General features: G+C 35.1%; 1 protein-coding gene across 9 annotated transcripts in view; it reads right to left on the reverse strand.

The window, feature by feature from the left end:
- LOC108745030 (zinc finger protein ush) overlaps positions 1-25,626 on the reverse strand; it is a 194,380-nt gene that overhangs the window by 44,674 nt on the left and 124,080 nt on the right. For 3 of the 9 annotated variants that reach the window (XM_018481055.2, XM_018481054.2, XM_018481053.2), the window contains exon 3: positions 1,396-1,473. The exons of 3 other annotated variants lie outside the window; for them this stretch is intronic. In XM_018481055.2, coding sequence (XP_018336557.1) covers positions 1,396-1,408 — 13 coding nt within the window. In that variant the 5' untranslated portion in view covers positions 1,409-1,473. Of the gene's footprint in view, positions 1-1,395; positions 1,474-19,895; positions 20,143-23,137; positions 23,154-25,626 lie in introns of those variants that run through there. 3 more of the 9 variants (XM_018481057.2, XM_018481056.2, XM_018481052.2) reach the window with 3 other exon arrangements.

Here is a 25,626-nt window from a genome sequence, read left to right on the forward strand (position 1 = left end):
TTTTTCCTATGTAATATTAATGGAATTATTGTAAATGGAAACAATTATTTTTCCATTTATGCCAAATGGTTTTGAATGGAATTTACAAATTTTCCATTGATTCCGATTGAAGTTCAATGGAAGTTTTTCCTACGGGTATCGGTGACTGTCTTATTATCTAATGACTAGCCTAATTTGTCCTTTGATATTGGCATTTAAACTCCTCCAAGAACTATCTTCAGAAAGTTGTATCATTGGAGGAGATAGCCGCAATTACAGACATACCTACGCTAGAATCATTGACATTACTATTTTATTGTATAATAATTCCGACACTACAAAAAACATTTCATTCCCAAGCATCAAATCCAGTACCAAAAGCGCATTTGTTCGAAATCCTTCTAGCCACAAGGTTAATGAGTCATGAAATTTTAAAGAGTGACCACGTGACACGAACGACTTCCTGAAGCTCCATTTCTTGTTTTCTTTCTTGCAAATTTCACATCGCGACCCAGCGTACGTCCATTTACAATATCGCCACCGTTCCTGCCTTACGATTAGCTGCTGTTGTTGCTGTTACTGCGACTTGCAGTTATGAACCCGGAGCGAAAAGCGTTCTTATCTAGATAAATTATGCTTCGAGATTTGGGTCAGAGATTAAAGATTGCGGCTGCGGGTTACTTTATGTTTTATCCGTCTCGAAAGTGGTGCTATCTCTCTGGCCACGTTGCTTTATCTGACGCAGTTGTGACTCGGGTAATTAAAATATATCATTGGGTCGTATTCCTAGGAAAGCGAGAAATTTTTCTTGTACGCCACTTGATGCCGAAAACTGATATATCCGTTTTGTACAAAGTCTATGTGGTAAACAGTTGACATAGACATATGCTGTATGTTTTTATGTATTAGTAACACATCAAGCATTCATTATTTCAACATAAACGAACGTATAACGCACAGGTATAAAGATTCGTTTCCACTGAGATGTAAAATACATACATATTTATGTTCAACGTTTTTCATTACAGTTTGTTAAAACCCCATTTGTACAATGCCTACTTAACTTTGAAGTTAAAATAAATGATTAACTATGAACTATCAAACAACTTAATTGTTTCAATATAATTTTGGAATTCATTATATCAAACAAAATATAATCTTACAATTAATTCAAGGTAGGTATGAGAAAAAGGAACTACCATTTCCCAGAGCGACAAAAAAATTAGGAAGTAACCCTTAAGTGCTATTGTAAACACAAAAAAGTCTGATGATTGGTGGTGTATTTGGGTGAATATTGGATAAAACTTGATTTCTTATGCGATTGGCGCAATTTCGATAAAATAAAGTTACAAATATTTCCAATGCGCTTTTGTTTCTTACTGTTAGGGGTCAGAAACTTTGACTTTCTCAACTCACCGAACACTCCCATTGATGATACCTTTCGCCCTTTACATAGGAACTTTTACTACGACGAGATTCAAACAAGAATCTTACCTAAAACAAAAGATGCAATTAAAATTATAAGCAAACACAAAACGTACATAGTTACTAACAATAAATACTTATAACGTAATAACTGGCGTATGACAGCCTTGCCACAGCAATAAAACTGTATCCTTAAAAACTATTTGATGAAAATTAATAAAAAAATATTGGTTAAACTATCTACTTATCTACATCTATGTTATTATTGTCGACGTCTACAAGTAGTCGACCTATGTAGATGAAATCAGCAAGTCTGCGGCAGTTCTCTTAAAGTTATTCCTCTAAGCTAAACGCGTTCAAAACAACGACGACTGTCTTACACAGTGCGAAAGGACATAAGCAAATTGACTTATCTGCTGTCAAGTCGGAATTTCGTACGTTTAGCAATCGCTCGATGGTGAGAGAACTACTCATCAAGATTTTCGCATTAATATGTCATCAGGAGCTGCAAGACAAAACTGTGTACCTTTAACTGTAAATTCCTAATCGTTACTATTAAATTATGAAGTTTTTTCCAGGGTGGCGGTCAAATAAGCTGTACAGTAACACTTCAAAAGTCTGTAGATGGTTGAATAAAGCGAAACGTTACAAAAAACGTATAGTTCTGTAATTATTTGACCGCCACCCTGGAGAAAACTAGATATCTTTAATTATCTTCAAATCGATTGGGGATAAGGGAGTCAGTCCTAAGACTGGTTGGACACGCACCTCTACTCCGTCCTATCCTGAGCTAATCTTCGCATTTCCCTAAAACTAGAACAACCCACATCCTTAACTATTTGCGAACAGTAATCTAATCTAGGTCTACCTCTTCCCATCCTAACTTCCGTTTCTGCCTCTAATATGTCTCTGACTAGACCTTCATGCCTGAGAAGGTGTCCTACCAACCTATCTCGCCTATTTCTTATTGACTTCCATAGAGTCCTATATTTTCCTCTTCATTTCTAACTTTCTCTATCCAACTGTCATAAATTGTTAACGGAAATTAATTGATCGAACAGTAGAATTAAAAATTAAAAAGTATTTTGCAAAAATTCAAAGTTGTTATAGCGAAAAACTTCTAACTACATTTTTGCTACATACGGAAAAAATACTGCTCCCGAAGCATAGAAAAATTAGCTTTATGTGGTAGACGATATATACCTAAGAACGAACCTGAGCAGACAGTTTTTCGACGTTACGTTTCATCAAAACAGGAATTCAAAAGTATATCTTATGGTACCACGTAGGTTTGTAAGTAAAATAGCGGAGAGAATTTTGTATGGATGAAACTTGATAATTGTCAGCGAACTACGATAAGGCCTGTTTATATAGAGCGACAAAGAACAAAGACGTCTAGTAACACAATTTTGATGAAAGATATGCATGTCTTCAAACAACAGAACGTTAAAACGACTTGAACAGATAAAAGTAAAGAAAATATTGTTGGCGGTAAATTCCATCCGTCGGACGATAAGATTAGGACTAGTTCACTGGTTAACTTTGTTAATTTTCAGCGTTTTACTACCGCGATGCAAAAGCTCTGCGATTCACTACAGACGGGTGCTGTGCTCGGTAAATAGGGTCCGTTTTGTCATAAATGAAGTACAATTTCTATTCCATTTCTAATAAAAAAATATCGTCACTTTTCAGGGAGGTTGTTACATACATATACATTAGGGTACTTCAAACAAAACTTTTAATTTTTTTTTCTAACTCTTACCCCCTCAAACGTTTCTATTTGATTTAACAAAAATCCTCGCCAAACATGAGCCCTATAGCTCAAATCTAAGGGGTCGCTATTTTTATTTTAGTTTCCCATTTAATTAACATAGGAAAGATTCTTTTTTGTTTTAAATTGAATTTACACATAATTTACGCAATTTTTTCCAAAAAACCGTTTCATATTCTCAAAGTTGAGTCTTTGAGCTTTACAAAACTCTAAGACAAAGTATGATTATCTTTACAAAAAGACTAGTTACAGCCACTTAAAAATTACTAAATTTTGAAATTTGAAAAACTAGCTTGCAATTTTTTTTGCATAATCCTCAAAATTTTTAATCAAACTATTAGTCAGTATTGTATTTTTATATATTACAAATTTCAAAACTTTGAGGATATGAAATTTGTTTTTGACCATTAGCAATTTTACGAATTATACTGCATTAGGTATTCTTTTAATAAATGACTAGCCGTGGAACCTCGGTGCTAAAACATAGACCCCCCAAGGGCCCATAGACTCCAGATTAACAAACCCCTAACTGGAAGGAACTATTTTCAGTGAAAAAACAGATACAAAGGCGATGTTAATTAAGGATAATTAAATAAGTTTTATACGAAACCAATTGTTATCATCAAATGCATGTGTAATTATCGAAAATTTATTCATTAACGATAAAATAACTGGAGGCATTTTAAGCGAAGAAAAAAGTGTCGCTTTTAATAAGAGTGGAGCTTGCAGCGTACGTAGCCATTGCTTACTATTCTTGCCGGGGAGATAGGTAGGCACCAATATTAATGGTCGCAACGTTCATTATCGATAGATAATAATCCTGCCTTTTCCGTATAATAAATTGCTGCAAACAACTAGCTACATATCACGTCTGGCTTCTCATAATTTATTTCCTTAATATTTTATATCTTTGGGTCTTTCGCCGGGCAGTAACATCGCGAATTCTTCTACAATATTAATTCGTACGTTAGTTGTAGGTACATCGAACGAACGTATCGATCGGTCGGAGGTTTGGAAATTTACCGTCGCAATCTACATGCTGATCGTATGAGTAATAAATATCGGAGAAGTGACCGTAACTCATAAAAAGTATTAGAGCAGCAATAACATTTATTACAAGTTAGGATTAACATCCAAGTATAAATTTAGCGTTTGACAGCCAAGTTGTATGTAAAGTTGCGGAAGATAAGGCAACTGCCTGGGTGGCTTTGCCAACTTTGAAGATCTTGTAGAGATAGAGGACTTGCGTAGACTTATACAATATGTATCGTGTATATATACACGTATACACATGTACAATCTTACCTGTGTTTGTGGATAGATAGATACACGCTGGCCTACGTAAAGACGTCAGAATTTATCACAACTTTGGAATCCATACAATAGCCGGATATAAGATAACATTACGTCTCGGCGTTTTCCCTACATAACCTTTCTTGTAAATCTCGATTTTCGATCAGAAATCGGTTGTGAGCCTGTACATTCGACCGACGGTGCTCGGATTAAACAAGCCTTTTAAAAATTATGACCGAAACGTAATACCAAAAATTCTATTCGCATAAAATTTTATTTTTCACTGTTGTATACGACATACCTATAGCTTAAAGCCCACAACGGGTACTCTAATAGCAGCTATTTCAATATTATATAGGCTCCTGTAGGATAGTCAAACGAAAATGTACCTACAAATGGTCCAAGCCATAATGTCCCAATGAAGCGAATTTCTATGTTTACTTAATTAGCGCCTCAACCATTTCATAAAATGAATTTATTTGTTTATATTGAGATACGACTACTACACCATGTTATACAGCAACGAATTATATGATAGATTTATGTTGAGATATAACTACTTTAAAATATTCATCATCATAAGGTCGTCAGTCCTAAGACTGGTTGGACACACATCTCCACTCCTACCTAACCGAATGCAAATCTTCGCATTTCCTGAAAACTAGAACAACAAATATCCTTAACTATTTCGAACAGTAATCTAATCTACGTCTACCTCTACTCCACCTAACTCCTGTAACTCCTAATATGTCTCTGACTAGACCTTCATGCCTGAGAAGGTGTCCTACCAACCTATCTCGCCTATTTTTTATTGACTTCCATAGAGTCCTCTGTTCTCCTATTCTTTCCAATACCTCTTCATTTGTAACCTTTTCTACCCACGATATCCTCATCATTCGCCTGTTACATTTCGAACGCTTCTAACCTTTTCTTTTCCACCTTGACCACCGTCCATGTTTCGCACCCATAGAGCGCCGAGCTCCATACATACATCTTTAACAACCTTTTTCGAATTTCTAAATTAATCGTTAGCAAATATAGAAGTAACTTCTTTTTATCGAAGGCGACTCGACCCTGCGCTATCCTTTGCTTTATATCTCTACTACTCCTTCCGTCCTGACTTATATGACTTCCTAGATACCTAAAATAAGCCAGTTCTTCTAATTTTTCGTCTCCTATCTTTATATTCGCTCTTTCTCTACTTTGACTAGTCAACAATTTGGTTATAGTTAATTAATAATCTAATAGTATAATAATAATCCTTGCCTACCCTATTAGATAACTGGAGAACGTAGGAATGACAGGGAACTATCACAGGGAGAGTGAAAACGGTAAATGTCTCACCCCCCTACATGTTCGTAATCTTGAATTCGACCCCCGATTATTAATTCCACTACTTAAAAGGTAGTTAACCAACACAGTAGGTAAGTAGGTGTTGGCATGCAGTTTTAAATAAACAAATTAGATGTGCCTGTGATCTAAATCAGTATTTCTGGATACTATCTAACAATAGGCATAGAAATACAGAGACGAATTATAGAGTGTCTTTATAGACGAAGGCTTAGAAGCCTCCTAGGGTAGGATGGATGGTGCCTAGGTTTTATTGGCTATACCTCTTTAGTCAGCAGATATTTAGGGTTTTAATTTCATTGTTTATAGTAAGATTGTGTTGCTCTCTTGTTAGTTTTATTTAATGTTCAAACTTTAAGCAACTATGTTATTAGTTTTCTTATTACTTATATCTTATATAAGGAGAAATCCTGACGCACACACACATCACGCAACAGAGAGTTTCGCAGGAAACGTGCTTATCTTACTCAGACAGGATGTGCATCAGTGATAATCATCTTTTGTTTATTATCAACATATTACGACAATGGTTAATGCAACTGGTTTGCATTTCCTTTAGTTCCACTCTACATCAGTTTGATCTACATTTAATCGAGAAATATGCGAATAAATATGGTAAAGAATTAATTTTATTATCATGCTCATTTAATTAATTTAAAAGAACAGAAGAAGTAACTGGGGCGAAGATACACTTCTTGTCTATAACAATCATAAATGCGTCAAGTAAGAAAAATAGACAAATTGACATAGCAAACATAAATGGACTAACAAATTTTGTTCGTTATAACCGGACGTTCGTTCGCGCGTCTAGAGAATCATAGAAGAAAATTACTAAAGACAATCTAAAAAATGTAGTGTACCTATGTACGTATGTACTCAATAATTTGTCCTGTGAAACAGTCAGTTGTTTTGTTTTGAACGTAGTTTTTAATAATAGTTTGTTTCTCTATATTGCCATACAATTCCCCGAACGCTTGAACCCTATAACCGAAGATTGACTGGTGAAAGGAAGAAATGAAGAAGCGTGACCCACCGTATGATGATGATGATAACCAATAACCTTAAACAATTGACATATTATTATATTAATTTTCATAAACCTTCTGAGAGACTTCAGATTTCTAAAAAAGAAAACTTTCGTTAATTAGGTGATACTTTATTAGGTGAGACAGGACTCGCGCCTACAACTCCTTTGCAATATTGTCACGTCCGACAATGATTGCACCTCCTACCTGCTTATATTACGTATACTTATACGTATATATATTCGAATGTACATAGGTATGTGTATTAATTTAGATCGAGAGCATGGCAAGCCGAATGGCAATTATTACACTTAACACCGACAGAAGCGTGAACTGTTAAACTACGTATTTCTACCGATAACGATCTTAATTTATTAAATTTGTAATGACAGGGTAGGTACCGGATTACAGACAGGATATGCCATATGTTTCACGTGGCTCCATTGTTTTCCTGCCGAAAAGATAGACTGAAAGATAGCAATGGTAGGTGTGGTTCGATCTTGAGTCAACACTAATGCTTAATAGACAGCGATGATGGAACAAACTATAAAAAATACCCGTTTATAATGTGTTGCTATTAACAACTAGAGCACCTGCTTCGTCGAAACGGGCCTCCACATTTACTATTTAAACTTTAACACAGCAACAGAGATTATGATAAAATCTGAACAAATCGGTGCAAAATTTTCAACAACTAATGACGGAATAAAATAATTCGAAGTGGTCTGTATTCTGTTGAAACTGCCAGACGCGGATCGCGATTTCGATCTTTTTGGATCTCTTCAGCGCGTCGCAGGCAGCTCCGACAGAACACAGACCAACTTTTACCTGCTGTCTTAACAGTGCGTTTTAGAAAATACTACAAATGGCGCGGTAAACGCCATCTGTAGCACGATGCTACATTTTAGGATTACGTATGCATTTGTAGTATTTTCTAATGACGGAATACTTATTTGATACAAACTTTTACCTGCGGCTTCGCTCGCATTGATGTCCTGAATACGCGTCAAAGATCATCGAAAATACAATAATTTGCTAGATAATCGTGACCAGGATCATCAGGACAAACGTAAAGTTTCTAATTTCCTAGNTAAGTTCGCCGAATGGCGATATAAATCGTTTATGTATCTAATTAAATAGTCTACAACTTTTATTAATACATTTCTTCACGTATCAAGAGGTGAAAAAGAAGGCAGAAGCCAAAGGAAATTGGCGATTGTTGATTGAGTAGTTAAGGCGTGAAATCGTAATAAATAAACAAACTTACATTCGTACTTATATATAATAAAAACGAATAATGCAAAATTTTCCTTTGCATTCAAGAAATTAAAATGCAAACTAAAAGAAACAAATTTTCAATTTTATGAGGTTTCGATACTGGTATTGTATAATACATTTTTCCTATTTAACTATAACTTCTATTGTAGAAAAATCACAGCTTAAGTTTAGTACAAAAAATTGTGAAGCAAAATGCAATTTTCCCTTTTACTTTTGTTTAAGAAACTATTAGATTTGGTGGAGCTATTATAAAATAATAAGGGAAACAAAATAGGCGGTAAATATTAAAACGCAAATCGAAGGACTACGTTTAAGCATTTTTAAAACCGTCAAAAGGCAGGCACTCCTAAAAATTCTAAAAATTGTTTATTTCTTATTTGATTTTTAATATGCATTTTGCGTCTATTTTGCTAATTCTTAACAGTTCATTTTGTAAATTAGTTATTTGGTATTTTTTGTGCAAAATTAACTTTTGAACGCTATAATTCCCGAAACTGCTCAATTATTTAGAATTCAGCAAAAGCCAAAAAATTCTTAATTTAACAAGGGAAATCTCGCCACAGGAAAGCCTGTCGCGAATACTATTTGGACTCCATAAATCCCGCAATTCCCGGAGAACTAAAGATTTCTTTGAAACTTACATTATTTTACTTTATGAAGGTAATAACTATTCTGACTAAAAAGTGAATAATATCCTTTCATCAATAAAATTCGCTAAGTTTGTATCTACTGATTTAAAATTTCGAATATCATCAAAGATACTATTATCATTATCATATATACAAAAAACAATTACTCAGAAAAATTTTTAATTTTCTATTATTTGAACTAAGTACCCAATTTCCAACATTTTTCCACTTGTGATTAACCAAACAAAGCACTCATGTACAGTAATTTAGGAGACACTTGTGAGATAACATTCAGCACGAATTCAGTTAACGATTTGATTAAAAAATTAAAAACCTTATTTGCTTCATTAAAGCGATAACAGCACGTGCAGTTACAGATACAGATCGAATATTGCTATCGGTTGTGTTATCATTTCGTTTGTTCTTTATTAACTTGTCCTCTTTTTATTACACTACAAAACCGATGAAAATATTATAAATAAATTGTTGTTCTGTCGATAAATGCTAAATGGAGTAGCCAAATTCTGCTGCTAATTCGTTAGGCAGAAGTCCGGATCTGGATTTATTTAGGGTATCTTCTATTATGGCATACTGTGTATTGTAGCGAGCACGAGCGTGTTTGTGTACGATCGGACACACGTGTGCTTGAACGGCTTATCGAATCGCCAAGTAGCCGTGGGCGCCTTTCTTAATGTGCGCCGTATTTGTAAATGTGTGTGTCGTACCTGCGTTCTAGGAAAGCAGTTAAACAGTTCAAAGAAAAAAATAAACGATCCGGATGTTTCTCGAGAGTTCCAGAAAAGAAGAGACGATCGCCGACAGTAGAAGAAATAAATTGACCGCTGCAGAAGCGAATCGAGAAATAAATAGCGATATATCAACAGTAGTGTAAATAAATAGAATAAGTCACAATCTAAGTTTAGTAATAATTTAATAGTTTTTAACTTCTTTAATAATTAGTGTAAATAAATAGTTTTTGTCGTTATCAGTCTTACAAGTTAATTTTGTTAAACCCACGAACATTACAGTATGACCCTAGTCAGGTAGTCACTAGTAGTTCTAGGGTTGCCAGGTGTCCCGATTTGAGCGGGACGTCCCGATTTTCAGGGTCTGAGGACGCGTCCCGATTTGCACCTGATCGGGACGCTAAATGTCCCGATAAATCAATAAATTCATTAAAAACCCATTATTATTAGAATAATGAAAAATTACGCATTACCTATTTTTAAATTTCTACTAGTCCAACAAGTCTCACTATTATTATGTAGGATTAAATTCTGACATAGGCCTACTTGCAATGTTAGTTGCGAAACGCAATAAATAAAAGTTTCATTTAAAAAACGTTGTTTTTTTGTTTGTCCCGATCTACAACCCTAAATCCCGATTTGTTTTATCTTCTGCCCCGATTTAAAACAAATCGGACCTGGCAACACTCAGTAGTTTCCTTATTTGTACACCCTACCTGAAGCACGACCTGTTAAGATTTATGTGACCTTGATATGGATATCTTTACTAAACATTTCTTTGTTGTTGTCTTTTCCTACTATTAACCAGTACAGAGTAACCGAAAGAAGAACTCATTAGGCGCAATTGTCTAAACAAGAATAAAATTGGTCAAAAAAGGTAATATTTAAAGTATTAAAGAAGAATATACGGTCTAAAGTAAAAAAAATATATACCGCACGTTAGAACAAGCACAACATCATCATCATAGGGTCGTCAATTCTAAGACTGCTTGGACACGTACCTCCAAACTTTCTTATCCTTAGACAATCTTTTAATCATTTTCCTAAAAGTAGAACATCAAACATCTTTAATTATTTGTGAATAATAATCTAATCTAGGTCTACCTCTACTCCTCTTAACTCCTGTTCCTGTTTCTAATATATCTCTAATTGAAAGAAAAAATTTGGATAGGCATTACCTAAAAAGTGTATTATTTGTTGGCTGGCATGAATAATGTACTTGGGGTATTTAGAATTAGGTTCCTTTACGTATAAAGTGCACCTTTGTATATTTATAGATGTGCTTTATTACATTAACCAGTTTAAAACAATCTTGATCTATATTAGAAGCTGAAGGGATGTTGATAAAGTTTCAGTTTATGAATGTTATCGGGAACGTAACAAAGTACGTACATATCTCATCTGGCGTCTGGAATTGGGTGGCAGGGACAATGTGGGTGGGTGAAAAGGGACCGCCCGGTTGCCACAGAGAGTGGATATTTAGATATTCTAATAGTAGCGGCAAGGCGAAGCCTCCCGATAACATGTATGCCACTGCTGTGTGCCATGCTGGGCCAGCAAGATAAGCGTCGCGGCGGGCGCGGAGGTCTGCAGCCGATAAAGACGCTCAGCGTCGCTGTTCTGTTTCTCGACTGATAGCGTCGATAGCGGATAGAGAAGGCAAGTGCGAAGGGTGAAGGGGGAATGAAGGGTAAAAAGGAAATAATAAAGCAATGTCGCCTGTTCCGTCCCGCCAATAATAAACGGTCACTTGGAACTGCTTTGTTTTTTGTTTAGATTATACTTTAAACATCTAGATAATAAAAAGGGTAAAGGATACATATAAGGGATGATTTAATTCTGTAGCTTTGTTTTTTTTTTTTGATGTTTTAATCTTTGACAGATAAGTCGTCAGCTTACAACGTTTTATTATTATTACCCTTCAATCAGCAATAGAATAAGTGTGAATATCGCTTAACATTGCCTAGAAAATGACATAAGTAATTTCAAGATTGAAGATTAGATCTCTTAGAAATTTCTGAGATTCAAAAATTCTTTAAATTTAATGATAAAACCACCAACTATAAACAAAATCTTGTAAACACTTCATGTTATAAAATTTATTAAAAATTCTTTGATAATAAGCAAAATGCTTCATTTATTTTAGCGTCACCAACTAGCGTTAAATTAAATTTGTAGTTAAATATCTAGCACATGTTTTCGATATCATTGGAAAACTAGGTTTTCGTTATCCATATTTTTACACATCCATTCTATCAAAAAAATAATAACAACTGATAAGTACTTAATGGAATTATGGTTTGTACATAAATTATTAATCCTTCCATTAAAAAAAAAAAAATAATTATGTTCAAAAATTGAATTCAGTATTTCCGCCAAATAGGTTAAAGTACCGTCTTGCTTACATGTTATAATTTATATTTACAAACACTTAACATTAATTTTTAAATTTAGGTTAAATAACTATTGTTTGTTTACGTACATTATCTATCAACTATTTGATGTAAAATTCGTAATTAAAAATAGAAATTAAGTCGTCGGCAAAGTGGTTTCATATTACGAAGTGATAAAAAAAGGGCAATTCTTGTAAAGGCAACGACAAGTAATCAAAAAATTTACCTTAGCTGGCATATCATATATATAATCTTAGACATGTCGAAAATACTATCAGAAACAATTGCTGAAATCTAAGTTGTCCAAAAAAGTAATCCGTGCTATTTCAATTAATCCTAGGTACCATTAGGATTATGATTTGTATCCACTGTAATTCGTAAATACATCAGAAAAAAACCAACATCCGTAAAAAAGATGAAATTATTTGATATACATATAGTTATGACATGAAACTGCCGGAACAGAATAATTTCAAATCGTTGAAATTTCTCGCTAGTAAGGATTACGGTGAAACAAATCATAAACGAACTCAAGTCAGATCGCAGTGTTATTAAACGCAACACATCGACATTATTCAATCATTGAAAATTTATGGTTCGCGTACCCATTCACACCTATTTGTTACCTAAATAAAAAGTTCAGCAACCGTGGATGCAGATCGATCGTCCGATTTGTCACTTGATTTTATTTTTCATGAGTAGATCCCATAGTGCAGGGTCGAGTCGCCTTTAATAAAAAGAAGTCACATCTATACTCGCGAATGATTAATTTAGAAATTCGGAAAAAGATTGTTAAAGGTGTATGTTTGAAGCGCAGCACTGTATGGGTGTGAAACATGGACGGTGGACGCGGCGGAAAAGGAAAGGTTAGAAGAGTTTGAAATGTGGTGTTATCGGCGAATGATGACGATACCGCGGATAGAGAAGGTTGGAAATGAAGAGGTATTAGAAAGAGTAGGAGAACAGAGGACTGTATGGGAGTCAGTAAGAAATAGGCGAGATAGGTTAGTAGGACATCTTCTCAGGCATGAAGGTCTAGTCAGAAACATATTAGAGGCAGAAACGGAAGTTAGGAGGGGTAGAGGTAGACCTAGATTAGATAACTGTTCTCAAATAGTTAAGGATGTGGGTTGTTCTAGTTCTAGAGAAATGCGAAGATTAGCTCAGGATAGGAAAGAGTGGAGGTACGTGTCCAATCAGTCTTAGAAAGAATAGGAGAACAGAGGACTCTAAGGAAGTTATTAAAAATAGGCGAGATATGTTGGTAGAGGACACCTTCTTAGGCATGAAGGTCTAGTCAGAGGCGTATTAGAGACAGAAATAGGAGTTAAGAGGAGTAGAGGTAGACCTAGATTAGATTACTGTTAGCCAATAGTTAAGGATATGGATTGTTCTAGTTTGAGGGAAATACGAAGATTAGCTGAGGACGACCTTATAGGGGTGGGTGAAGTAGATCCTATATAAACGACTCAAGTACTACTATCAATACCAAAAAAAAAATGAACAAATGTAACATGAGAGATAAGTGAGGGTAGCAATTAGCAGAAGGGAAGATCTAATAATGGCTAGAAGATGTCACGTAGGTGGACAATATGAACATGACAACTGTACCACTTTCAGGCAGAAATCTTCAAGTTCAAGATTATACTATTAACACCCGATCGAAGATAAGTCACATTTCCTCGTTGGCCTACTTGTCAGGAAATGGCTGCACATGCATTTTATTCGACGATATGCACCACACACCAGGGCCGAGACGACGACGCCGATGCCACACGAGGCGCCTGAGTACCATCGATTATATTTATTGCTCAAGTTGCTGGCAACTTTTATTGTTCTTGCCACCTTCCACATGTTTTATCTTGAAACTTACAACACGAGATCGTGCCGGAGTTACAAGTTCGCTCACTTCGACTCGCTTCCTTTTCTCCATGCTCTCTAGCCCCGAGATCAAAACTTATGACATAGTGCAATGTTTTACGTATAATGCACCTACATACGTACGTATGTGTGTACGTACACTGCGCGAATCTGGTCGAACCATCTTCGGACAACAAACATCTTTAGTGATCACTTTTTGGCCTCAAGATATATACAATTTAGATCGGTTCTCGCGACTACAGTTGCTTTCTCAGGAAAATATGTAATCAATAAATTCGAAGATGCCACGTCACAGATAGACACCCATAAAACAGTTAAAAACTTATCAGCGTCAAATCAGAAATGCGAAAGTAGATTAATACAGTAAGGAAGCAATCAAGTGTCACGTAAGCGGAATTTTACCGATTTTAAATTTCCCCTTTATAAAAATACTAAATAATCTTCGCAGTATGATGCGTGGTGAAATGTAAAAGCTCTTTATTCGCGAGGTATACGTTCCATAAATATGCCGCGAATACAGAAACCGTGGATATGGAATGGTTATTAGTATGGAATCATAAGGGATACATACGTTCTACGGTTCCAAAATAAAACCAATATGTATCGGAATAAAATCAATTTATTTATATAATTCGCAATTAAAAGTAATCGTCGTTTAGGCCAATAAGCTTTAGGCAAGGGTTTAAAAAAATTGTTTTTTCTTGTTTTGAATTTTGAAATTAGTCCACTCTGTTACATCTTTTGTAAAAGTCGCCTCGGCACGAGGCACCACTACACACTAAAAAGAATCCGGACGATACATTAAGGGGATTCAGTAGTACACGCGCCGTAGAGTAAAAACATGATTATCGGTTCTAGATACCATGAGTTTAATGTTTGGAACAGAGGTTCGAAATTTTGTAGTAAGATTGATAAAGCTTTGTTGTAAAGCCTGTCGAAGGACATTTTTTAATTTTTTATTTTCTACTGGAAATACGTGTCCTACAAGAAGCATCAACTTTAAGCACTTGTAAAAGCTTTTAATGACCATATTATTGAAAACCAAAAACGTACCGAGTTAGTGTGAACCTTTGTCTGTTACCATACCAAAAAATCACATATTTATCTCGCAGCGTTAAATCACAATGTTTATGATAGAAACCTAAGTTTTCGGAAAAATCAATCTTCTTAATAAATGACACCGAATCTTTTTCTATTTACCGATTCTATCCGTGAATAATGAAATTTTTAACCGCGATTGCCGATTACTCCTCGATGGTATATCCGAATTGTGATTTTATTTTTTTGGACTGTAGACAGTCTCACGATGGTCATTTTAGCACATAATTCGTTAATTTATGATTGAGAAACCAGAAAAAAAAATTTACTGGTGATTATTCCTCCATTACAAACCTGCTAATGACTGTGCATTTACATTATGCCAAATTTGAACTATATCCGTAAAGTCGTTAATAGAAGAAGGGTGTCAACCGAAAGTCCCGAGTCGGGAAAGAATGGAGTATCGTTCGACTTCGGCTTCGCCTCATCCCAATTAAGAAAATTATTTTCAGAGAAAAACGAAATATCCTCACTCTAATCCGCATCCACATTCTTAACCTCACTAAAGTTCGCATCCGATAAAGAATATCGATTACAACCCTAATTACAATTAGGGCAGGTATTGTCAAATTTCGATATAACGAATTGAAATTTGAAAATAGTTTTAGTCAGTCAGAAAGTGCTGGCGTCTGGAGCAGCTGTAAAAACAAATTAATATTCCATTTCTATCTTAAGCAGAGCGAGCTAATTGAATCCACAAACGTGTAAATCGTTTTGTATTTAGCAAGCGAGAAACCGAAATTTATGGCAGCAGATACGTAATGTATTTGCATGAGAATATATAAATCAGTTGTAAAGAAGCAAATGTATGAACCGGCAGAGCGTGATTCACATTACCGACTGAGCTGGCGCGATATAGGAAGGAACATCTCTCATAATCATTTTTGCCAAGCCATTGTCATATGATATATACTCCGTCGCTATCTGATCCGGCTTATCGTCTTCTACAGGGATGTTATTACGTTTACGTACCTACACTCTCCAACCAACCCCGGCAAAGGATAATAACGAAAGGGGATATCAGCCTTTTTGTTGTTTTATAAATTACCGCGTACCGCTTCCTGTTCTCTCACGACTACACGACGGTGATGTAACGTTTAAGATAATGAGCTTTCTCATCGAGGATCCGCGTTAACGATTTAGTGAAGAAAGTCCCTCATATTAAAGCTTCGAAACGTACCAATCGTTCTCACGAACGAACGTTCTTTTCTTAAATACAAAAGTAACAAAACATTTAAATATTTGTTGTGAGGTAAATGTTGAAATCGAGCTTCTTTACTTGTACACAGTTACCAATACCAATACTACATTTTTGTTTGTTAATAGCTTCCCTACGGTGAGCTATTTTTGAAGTTAAACTTCTTTACGCGCGGTAGTGTAAGTTCGTTTCATGCGAGTTGCTATGTAACGACATCATGCAACGGATGTCTGATAGTGGGTATCGCTTGAGCCGTGAGCGCGCTTCAATGCAACGTTCGTTACAGGCAACTCCGGCATGTATAGTGTAAAATTTAAATACAAATAATACCATTAAACCAATTCCTTAACCCCCATCCCGGTATGTTTGTGTGTTTGAAGAAGTTTCACATCAGTAGCGTGTTGTATAATTACACGTTGTATTGTTTTTTGTTTTATATCTGTTGTACTTTTTAAAAAACTTAGTGTTTTCAAACTAAAGCACAATCGACACCTACCCCAACAGTGTGTGAATACGAAGATATTTTACTGTTATTAGTGTAGATCAATCCTAAACATTCAAAGGTGTATCTTTTTGTAAATCATTAAACACATTTTCATTATAATATTGATTCGATCGATAGTATTCATTGTTTATTAAGAGTAACATAATGGGAATCTTCATATATAGTACTTCCTATAGGTACTTTGATCGAAACAATATTCTCGAATTATTAACGAAAAATGTATTTCTATATTTTATCTTTTTATAAAATCAAAAGTGTTTATCTAATCGTCACATTGTAAAAATTAATCGGAACCTTGAATCAAAAAAATTATCTCCAAAAATTTATACTTATGATAATTATAAAAATAAAACCATCAGACATAGAAAAAACTAAAAATTAATTAATATTTACATTTGATTGCGATCAATTTTATTGTAACGAAAAAATAGATAACTTATTACATTATTGATAAACAATAACTTGTAGTTTTTTGAACGAGAATTCAACCACGCAATGGATCATGCAGTTTGATGCGATATTAAATAAAAAAAACTTTTATTCTTAATCATTTTTTTAATCAGTATTTAATGCAAATCGTATCCCTAAAACAGTCCGGCCTTAATTCGTACTTTGATCATTAAAACTCTCTAGGATTGTTCTTAATAACGGTGAAAATTTCATAACAAACTAGCTTTTCGCCGCGGCTTCGCTCGCAGAAATGAATATTGTTTCTCCATTAAACCTGTTAACTCCCAATTCACCCTTACAACGTTTTAATTTTATGTAATGTCGCCATCTTAGATTTCAAATGCAAACGTAGCAACAACATTTCATCCTTAAGGGTTGATTTTTAAAAATTGCCAAAACACGTATTCGCTTAATTTCAACAATGAGCAACGTTCAAGTAAATCCGAGTACAAATAAAATACACCCTATGGAAACGTTGCAACCTCTTTTCATTTAAATAATAATATCAAACAATGAACCACAAATAAAGTATTTGCCAAATAAAAATTGCAACACCTTTTTACCTCCGTCCCCATTTGGAAGTTGAATTTTTTAATATGTCGAGATAGGCCTTTCAGAAATTAAACGAGAGACCATTAAGACCAAGTTTCAAGTAAATCTGACCACAAATAATATATGTTCCATTTAAACATTGCAACTCCTCTTCACCACTCCTTCCCCTCCAACAGAGATTGAATTTTTTAACCAGTTTCAAGTAAATCGGACCAAAAATAAACATGCAATCTTTGCAAACCCCTTTCAGCTTCCTAAAGAGGTAGAATTTTGTAAATAGTAAAAATTTATAAATAGTGTAACTAAAACGACTTTCTTTTATATGTATAGATAATATCACATAATTCGGGGTGTAATTATTTCAAAATTCAAAACGCCCTTTATTATTTACTAGCGACCCGCCCCAGCTTCGCACGGGTGTAATGCTGATACTGAATATATTTTTGTTTTGTTTAGATTATTATCGAGAGGGGAAATCTTAAATAGACAACCCCTGAACACATTAAATATACTGCAGAATGTCTTTATATACAACATTCACAGTTTTTTTGTCATTAGACAATACAAACCGGCCTCCCGGTCGGTACCGCCGCAACCGCTATGTTTGCATTTTAAGTCTGTAATATCTTCGAAAATATTCATTTAAATTATATGCTGTAAAGGGCCGTATTGATCTATATTAAATGCACAATGTATTTAATGTACTTAATTGAATAAGAATTAATGCTGTATTGCTTAAAATCGCTTCGTAAATAAGTCATTATTTCTCATAAAAAGTAAAGGATAAAAAATGGTTATTGTGGGTTATCCCTAAGAGATAGACATATACCATCCCAGACTTTTTTGTAGATCGTTTTAAGATGTACAATACTTTAGTACATTATTTTGATCTATCTCGTAGGGTTCAGCCAGCGTTTGCAATGTAAGCGCAAAAAAATGTGTTTTACGACATCACATTGGAAACGTCTAAAATTATCAGTGTTTCTCTACTATATTATGCATGTATTATAAACATAAACCTTCCTCTTGATTCACTCTATATACTAAAAAAAACCGCATCAAAATCCGTTACGTAGATTTAAAGATCTAAGCATACATAGGGACAGACAGCGGGAAGCGACTTTGTTTTATACTATATAGTGATTAAAAAAATCAAAATGTGTTCCAATATTCCCAAAAAAAAAACAGAGATGATTTGTTAACAAAATTACCGAGTCGAATAAGTTTCAATAAAATAGTACACATTGATATATCGGGTAAGTTCAGTGGGATACAATATCCGGTCTTTTTCCGCACACGAGAGAGAGAGAACGCGCTCTGGTAATGGAGCATCATTAGGAGCCAGGTAATCTACGGAACTTTTTCTAACTAAGATAAAAATAATAAATCATTGTGGGGGCTCTATCCTGGCTGCGGCCTCTTCATGCAATTTTGATTGCGCCAATGCCAATAGATAACGCCGCCATTATACATCCCTGCTCGCCGATAAGAAATCCCTGTTTTTGTTATCGCTCTTTCTTTCTCTTCTTCAAAACCGTTGGCTCGCCGAATAAATAATTACTAATATCTACCGATTTTTCTATTGTATCGAGCCCACATACACAAAATACAAGTACCTATACGAAAAAAAAAAAAATTACCCTATTTCCTGACAAATTATAATTCAAAAATGATGGCCTACTGTAGAATTACCGAAAGGGAATGTTTAAAAATGCGAATATTTCAAATAAAAAGCTGACATTTGGGAATGCGGATGTCATGTTTGTTTTTTAATGGGGCTCTAATTTATTTTAAGACGCGGTTGATCGACCCCTGTGCCATGTCATTAAATGACACTGTGAAATTTACTTAGGTAGGTACTTATCGAATATAGGAAAGACAGTAATATTCACTAGAAACACACTATAATAATAATAATAATAATATATTTAATTTTTGAAAAACAGGAAATTTCCACACATTTTTCAAGGACGTCTAAACACGTTAGGATTTATGATTGAGATATGTTTAGATTTGCAACTGTGAGTTACGTGTGACTTAATGAAAATTCCTATTGGTTAAAAGTAAAAATTACTGTGCTGCAAAGAAGCTAAAGAAGTCATGAAAAAACCTGACAAAAAAAATTTTATTTAACGCTAAAGATTTGGATTCCTATGAGATATGAATAGATATAATAGAAATAAGAGGTTCCCAAATAAAGAAAACACTTGGTAAGATTAACAATGCTGTTTTTCCTCATTCAAAAATTATTTGTTTATAAAAATATTTCGCTAAGTGTCAAGCCATATTACAATTTCAAAAATTGTCTGACAATTTTATTACCTTTGTTGTGCAGACTTCTCAATAAAATTCCCTTCTTTGTAAGATAAGTGGAATCATTTCGGTCCCATTTCTGCAATCCGGCGTAATTTAACAGAACCATAATGAATAACGTTCACTTGAAATGATTATAATGACAGACACACCAACCGTGTAGCGAACCACACAAAATTAACAACCGCAAATTAGTTTTTTTAAATTTTTGGTAGATAAATTAATTCGAAGCACATTATTTCAGCCTGCCAAGGCACATACTGTTAACAAAAAAGGCGAACGAAGTCGTAGCGTTTTACAATACACAAATGCCTTATCAACGGCCTGTGAACGATAAGGAGATATTTGGACGATAAGGCGCAGATGTAATCAACAACGGCGACCGAACAGTTATTTTTATCTTCAACCACAGACAGCCTTTCGCATTACTTTTATGTAGGTAGATTTGATTTCAATTTTTTTTATACGTTACTAAATACAAACATACAGAATAATGTAGAAAATCACGTAACTGGATAGTAGTTACATAATGACAAATGTTCCGGAACATTCCAGAACATTCCAGAATATTCCGGAATATTCTGGAATGTTGTAGAATATGCTCTCAAATGTTTTGAACTGATCTAGAAATTTCTGGTGGGCGAAACTTCCAGCCCTTATATCTTCAAAACCATGCCCTTAAGATAACAACGGCAACCTTCTTCATGGACGGAAGATAAGAGGGTTACCATACCATATGACTCCCTTTTTCGTACCGGGACTTATTTCTCATTATTAAAGCATTAATGTACCTGCAGCAATTTTATAGTATAAACCACGAACTATGGTCGGGTGTGTAGAACTTTTCTTTTTATTATCGAACAGGGCCGCAGGGGGTAGTTCTGTGCACTATTGGAAAACCGTATCATTAAAACGGCGAATTTAGACGGATCAAGGAGCTGCATTCTTTGCAGCTAAGTAGTACGCATTTCATCATGAGTTACTATACTTAACAAGGATAACACGTTTTCGCAGAGGAGTAAATTGTATCCGTCAATACAAAACAAATGTTTTATGTTTACTTTTCACTATGGTCTATATTTTTAAAAATACTTCTTACGTATTTTATTTTTACCAATTACTACTCATTACAGTTCCTCCGACCTACAATCTTGCTCAAAAAAATTGTAACACATCTTCTGAAACTTGAAGCACTTAAACTTAAGAGACTTTAGAAGCAAAAACAGCAGTAAAGAGAGCAGAAGAAGTCTTTAGCTAAGGATGTGGGTAGTAGGTGTTCTAGTTTTCTGAAAATGCGAAGATATTCTCAGGATAGAAAGCAACTGAAGTGTGTATCTAACTAGTTTACGAACTGGTTATTACTGCGACAAAGGTTTTTAATTCTTGTATCAGTCATAATAAAAAATTTATTACAAATTACGATATCAATTGATTGTACTGCAATTATTTAACCATAATGGCTTCTCCAGGTGGACGAAATTGATCCTTAAACGTAATATTTGAAACCAAAACTACGTATCTTCATTTCTATTGTTCACACAAAATAAAGTTTCACTGTTACGGGCTATTTTATTTTTTTGTACACATTGCAAAGAGTGGAGGTGCGTGTCCAACCAGTCTTAGGACTGACGACCTTATGATGATGATGATGATTGCATTTGCATTGAATTTTATTCCGCGAATAACTAGAGGTTAAAGTTATAAAACAACACTGAACTTTGAAATAACGAATGAACTAGGTAGGTCTTATCGGGTAAGACACCCAGTATAGTACGTAAACTGTTTTTGTAGTAGTACAGCGCGGATTTCGTAAGCAGCTAAAGCTGAATCCGTCAGATCAACGGCTGCAGATTACATTATACGCGAAAGTTATCTTTTATTTCTAGCGCGGCGCATTCCCAGCTTGGAGCATTGTTAGTCTTTCTCAAAAGCCATTGTTTTCAGGTAAATCATTTTCTGATATTCGCGTATGCAATTGTGTCTCGCCTGTTTCGATTTATTTCAAATAATAAAAGTGAATTTCAGATACGGCGCGACCGACGTGACGCGAAACTTTCACAGCTCAGATTGTTCAACGTCAATATATTGCACATTTTTTAAATGTTTTTAATTTAATAACATTTTTAAAGAGCTTGAGAATAAAAATTTTCCGTGCAACATACGTAATTAGAATATCATAAAAACTTAAAAAAAAAGTATATATATACATACGTATATACAATTAAGGCGAATTCGGATGTGGTCTAGTCATGTTTAATTTCCTTAGATATCATATCATACAATTAAAAACGAAAAAGTTGATAAACAATTTTGTAGAAAACTCGTCACCGTCAATTTTGATATCCGAGTTAAGTCACAACTTTGATAATTATATAATTGACAAATTAGTATTGTACTTATGAAAATAAAAGTAAACCAAAAATACTGGTACACAAGGGAAGAAAAAGTAGGGAAAGAGTGAATATAAAGACAGGAGACGAAAGATTAGTAGAAGTGGCTGATTTTAGATGTCCAGTAAATCAGATAAGTCAGGGCGTAAAGAGTAGTAGGGATATAAAGCAGAGGATAGTACAAGGTCGAGTTTCCTTCAATAAAAAGAAGTCACTTTTATGCTCGCGAAAGGTTAATTTAGAAATTTGTATGTGTAAGGTGTATGTTTGGAACACAGCGCTGTACGGGTGCGAAAAGAAAAGATTAGAAGCGTTCGAAATGTGGTGTTACAAGCAAATGATGAGGATAGCGTGGATAGAGAAGGTTAGAAATGAAGAGGTATTAGAAAGAATAGGAGAACCGAGGACTCTATGGAAGTCAATAAGAAATAGGACACCTTCGCAGACTTCAAGGTTTAGTAAGAGACATATTATAGGCAGAAACGGGAGTTAAGAGGGGCAGAGGGAGACCTAAATTAGATTACTGTTTGCAAATAGTTAAGGATGTAGGTTGTTCTAGTTTTAGGGTAATTCGAAGATTAGCCCCGGATAGGAAAAAGTGGAGATGCTTGTCCAACCAGTCTTAGGACTGACGACCTTATGATGATGATGATGAAATCTAATTTAGCTCCTGAAAAAATACAATGGGGTATGAAATATCACAGAATTAATTTGGAAACAATCCATATACTGGGCTTGAATATTTCGGATAGTACTTTAGTCACTTTAACTCCTACAATTGTTCATGCATCATTGTTTCATATTCTTCATTTCTACGACGGGTTAATGCGTGGGATTTGAATCGATGTCAAATAGACTTACTTTTTCGCTGTTGCGGGAAATAAAACATAAACAGTGTTACAATTCGGTGATTTTTTTCAATTCCAATTGGAAACGAGATAATTTTTGACTGCCGCTGCAGAGTCCGGATGCTTAAAACAATGTCAACGGGGAGGGCTTGAGACAACCCTATCATTTTTCCACACGGCTGATGCTGGATGGACCCGGCGGCGCCTGCCAAAGTCCGATAGTCCCGCAGGCCTTGTGTCCGACTGATAACGAACCGCCGAACAGAGGTGGGAAATATATACGTGTCACGTGACATTTGTCGTCTCCATCGACGTCGTTTTCGCCGCGTCCGTCGCGTCGACGCCGCCACCCCGACTGGCAACCTTTGATATGTCACTCACTCGATCACACGTGGACGACTTTTATTACGCGCGACAAAATTGTTAAAAGCTCAAAAGTTCGCATAGCATCATCACCGTCATCCCCCCACCCCCCTACACACCTATCGGCTCCTCTTTCTATTCCGAAACTACTACGCCCGATTGAACCCGATAACCGAAAAGACATATTTTCGTCGATGTTTTGAAAAAAAAAATGGTAGTCCAATTTCATAATTTACACTCATTTTCAGTTTCCACATGATCGCATCTTATCGGGTTGAGTAGATCAATAACTGCTTGAAACACGTGTTACATTACAATATTATTGTTCTAAAATCGCAAAATGATAAGATAAGGTTACTCGTGATTGAAATGACGGAGGGATAACAAGCTAGACGATGACATTAGAGATTTGATAATTGATTTTTTTGAGTGGACTAAAATTTTTGCGATTTGTTGTTGTTCCAAAGCTTCGACATTTATTCCTTATCATATTGTCTATAAATTCTATTTTATTATCAGTTTTTTGGATTAACCAATTTTCACGACCAATTCTGACATTTTCTTCGATTCCTGCTGTTCAAATTGGATTCATTCTGCTCAGGCTTCACAGTGGTTAGTTGTTTAAACTTTATCTTCACTGTTGTTTATTTTATTAAGCATGTCCTGTAGGAATTCATCGCTAAAACGATTTTTTTCTCTTACAATTTTAATTTTCACTGACATCGTTATTGTAATCGCTTATTTTCGTCGTTCTATGAAAAGGTTTGTTCAACGACAGTCAGAAATCCCAAAAATAATATTATAGTTGAAAACTACACCAAGTGAAGTCTACCACTGACGGATTACGGGAAGGTGCAAAATACACCGTTAATACGGTGGCACATAATCCCGTTTTAGTCATGTTCCTTTTATATACGTACAGTAAATACACATGTATGTATAATTAAGGTTAACATTCATTAGAATAATTTCAAAGCAACGTAATTTTGTCGTATGAATATTTAATAGTGTATATATACGACTATTCCGTCCAATTTGTTAATTACAGAACGTTTATCTCTATAATTACATCATAAACGAATATAAAAATTTCAGGCGCGGTCTAATTTATGTGTATTTGTTTGTGTTTCACCTCGTTCCATGTTTTAGTTGCGTTATCAAGTGCTGCATCGGCTGTTGGGTGGCTACCACGGAATCTTGCGGAATAACGTCCTTATCTATCATCTGAGACCCTGCCTTCTAAGCCGACCCTTTGCCGCTGGGGCAGTCCGACGAGAAGTTTTCAGATAAACTATTACACGTATTATATTGCAAAGACACAAACTTACGATAGCTTAATAGATATTTAGATTTAGTTAGAAAATTGAATTTTTAGTGTTCTGTAGTCCGTCTCAAGAAAAAAAGGATCCGCTACAGGATCACTTGACCATTTTTTTTTTAAGTGAAATTTCTTTATCGGCAGTAGGAAGGAAGTTTACTGGGATATGAAATCGAAAAGTGGTAACGTCACGCGCCACAGCGTCACGCGTGGACATGTTCAAAAGAAGTTATGTCAATAGACTTCAGAAGCTAACCTATTAGTAGTAGAAGACCGATTGAACACGCACCTCCATTCCTTCCTCTCCTGGGCTAATCTTCGCATTTCCCTAAAACTAGAACATCCTACATCCTTAACTATTTGCAAACAGTAATCTAATCTAAATCTACCTCTACTCCTCCTACCTCCTACTGTTTCTGTTCTCTAAAATGTCTGAGACCTTCATGTCTGAGGAAGTGTTCTACCAATCTATCTCGCCTATTTCTTATTGACTTCCATTGAGTCCTCTGTTCTCCTATTCTTTCCAATACCTCTTCATTTCTAACCTTCTCTTTCCTCGGTATCCTTATCATTCACCTGTAACACCACTTTTCGAACGCTTTTAACATTTTCTTTTCTACCGCGCCCACCGTTCATGTTTCGCATCCATACAGTGTCGCTCTCCAAACATTTTTAACAATCTTTTTCGAATTTCTAAATTAATCGTTCGCGAGCATAGAAGTGACTTTTTTTTATTAAAGGCGACACGACCCTGCGCTATCCTCTGCTTTATATCCCTACTACTCCTTCCGTCCTGACTTATCTGACTTCCTAGATACCTA

Source organism: Agrilus planipennis, unplaced genomic scaffold (assembly GCF_000699045.2).
Source record: "Agrilus planipennis isolate EAB-ADULT unplaced genomic scaffold, Apla_2.0 scaffold39, whole genome shotgun sequence".
Classification (NCBI taxonomy): domain Eukaryota; kingdom Metazoa; phylum Arthropoda; class Insecta; order Coleoptera; family Buprestidae; genus Agrilus; species Agrilus planipennis.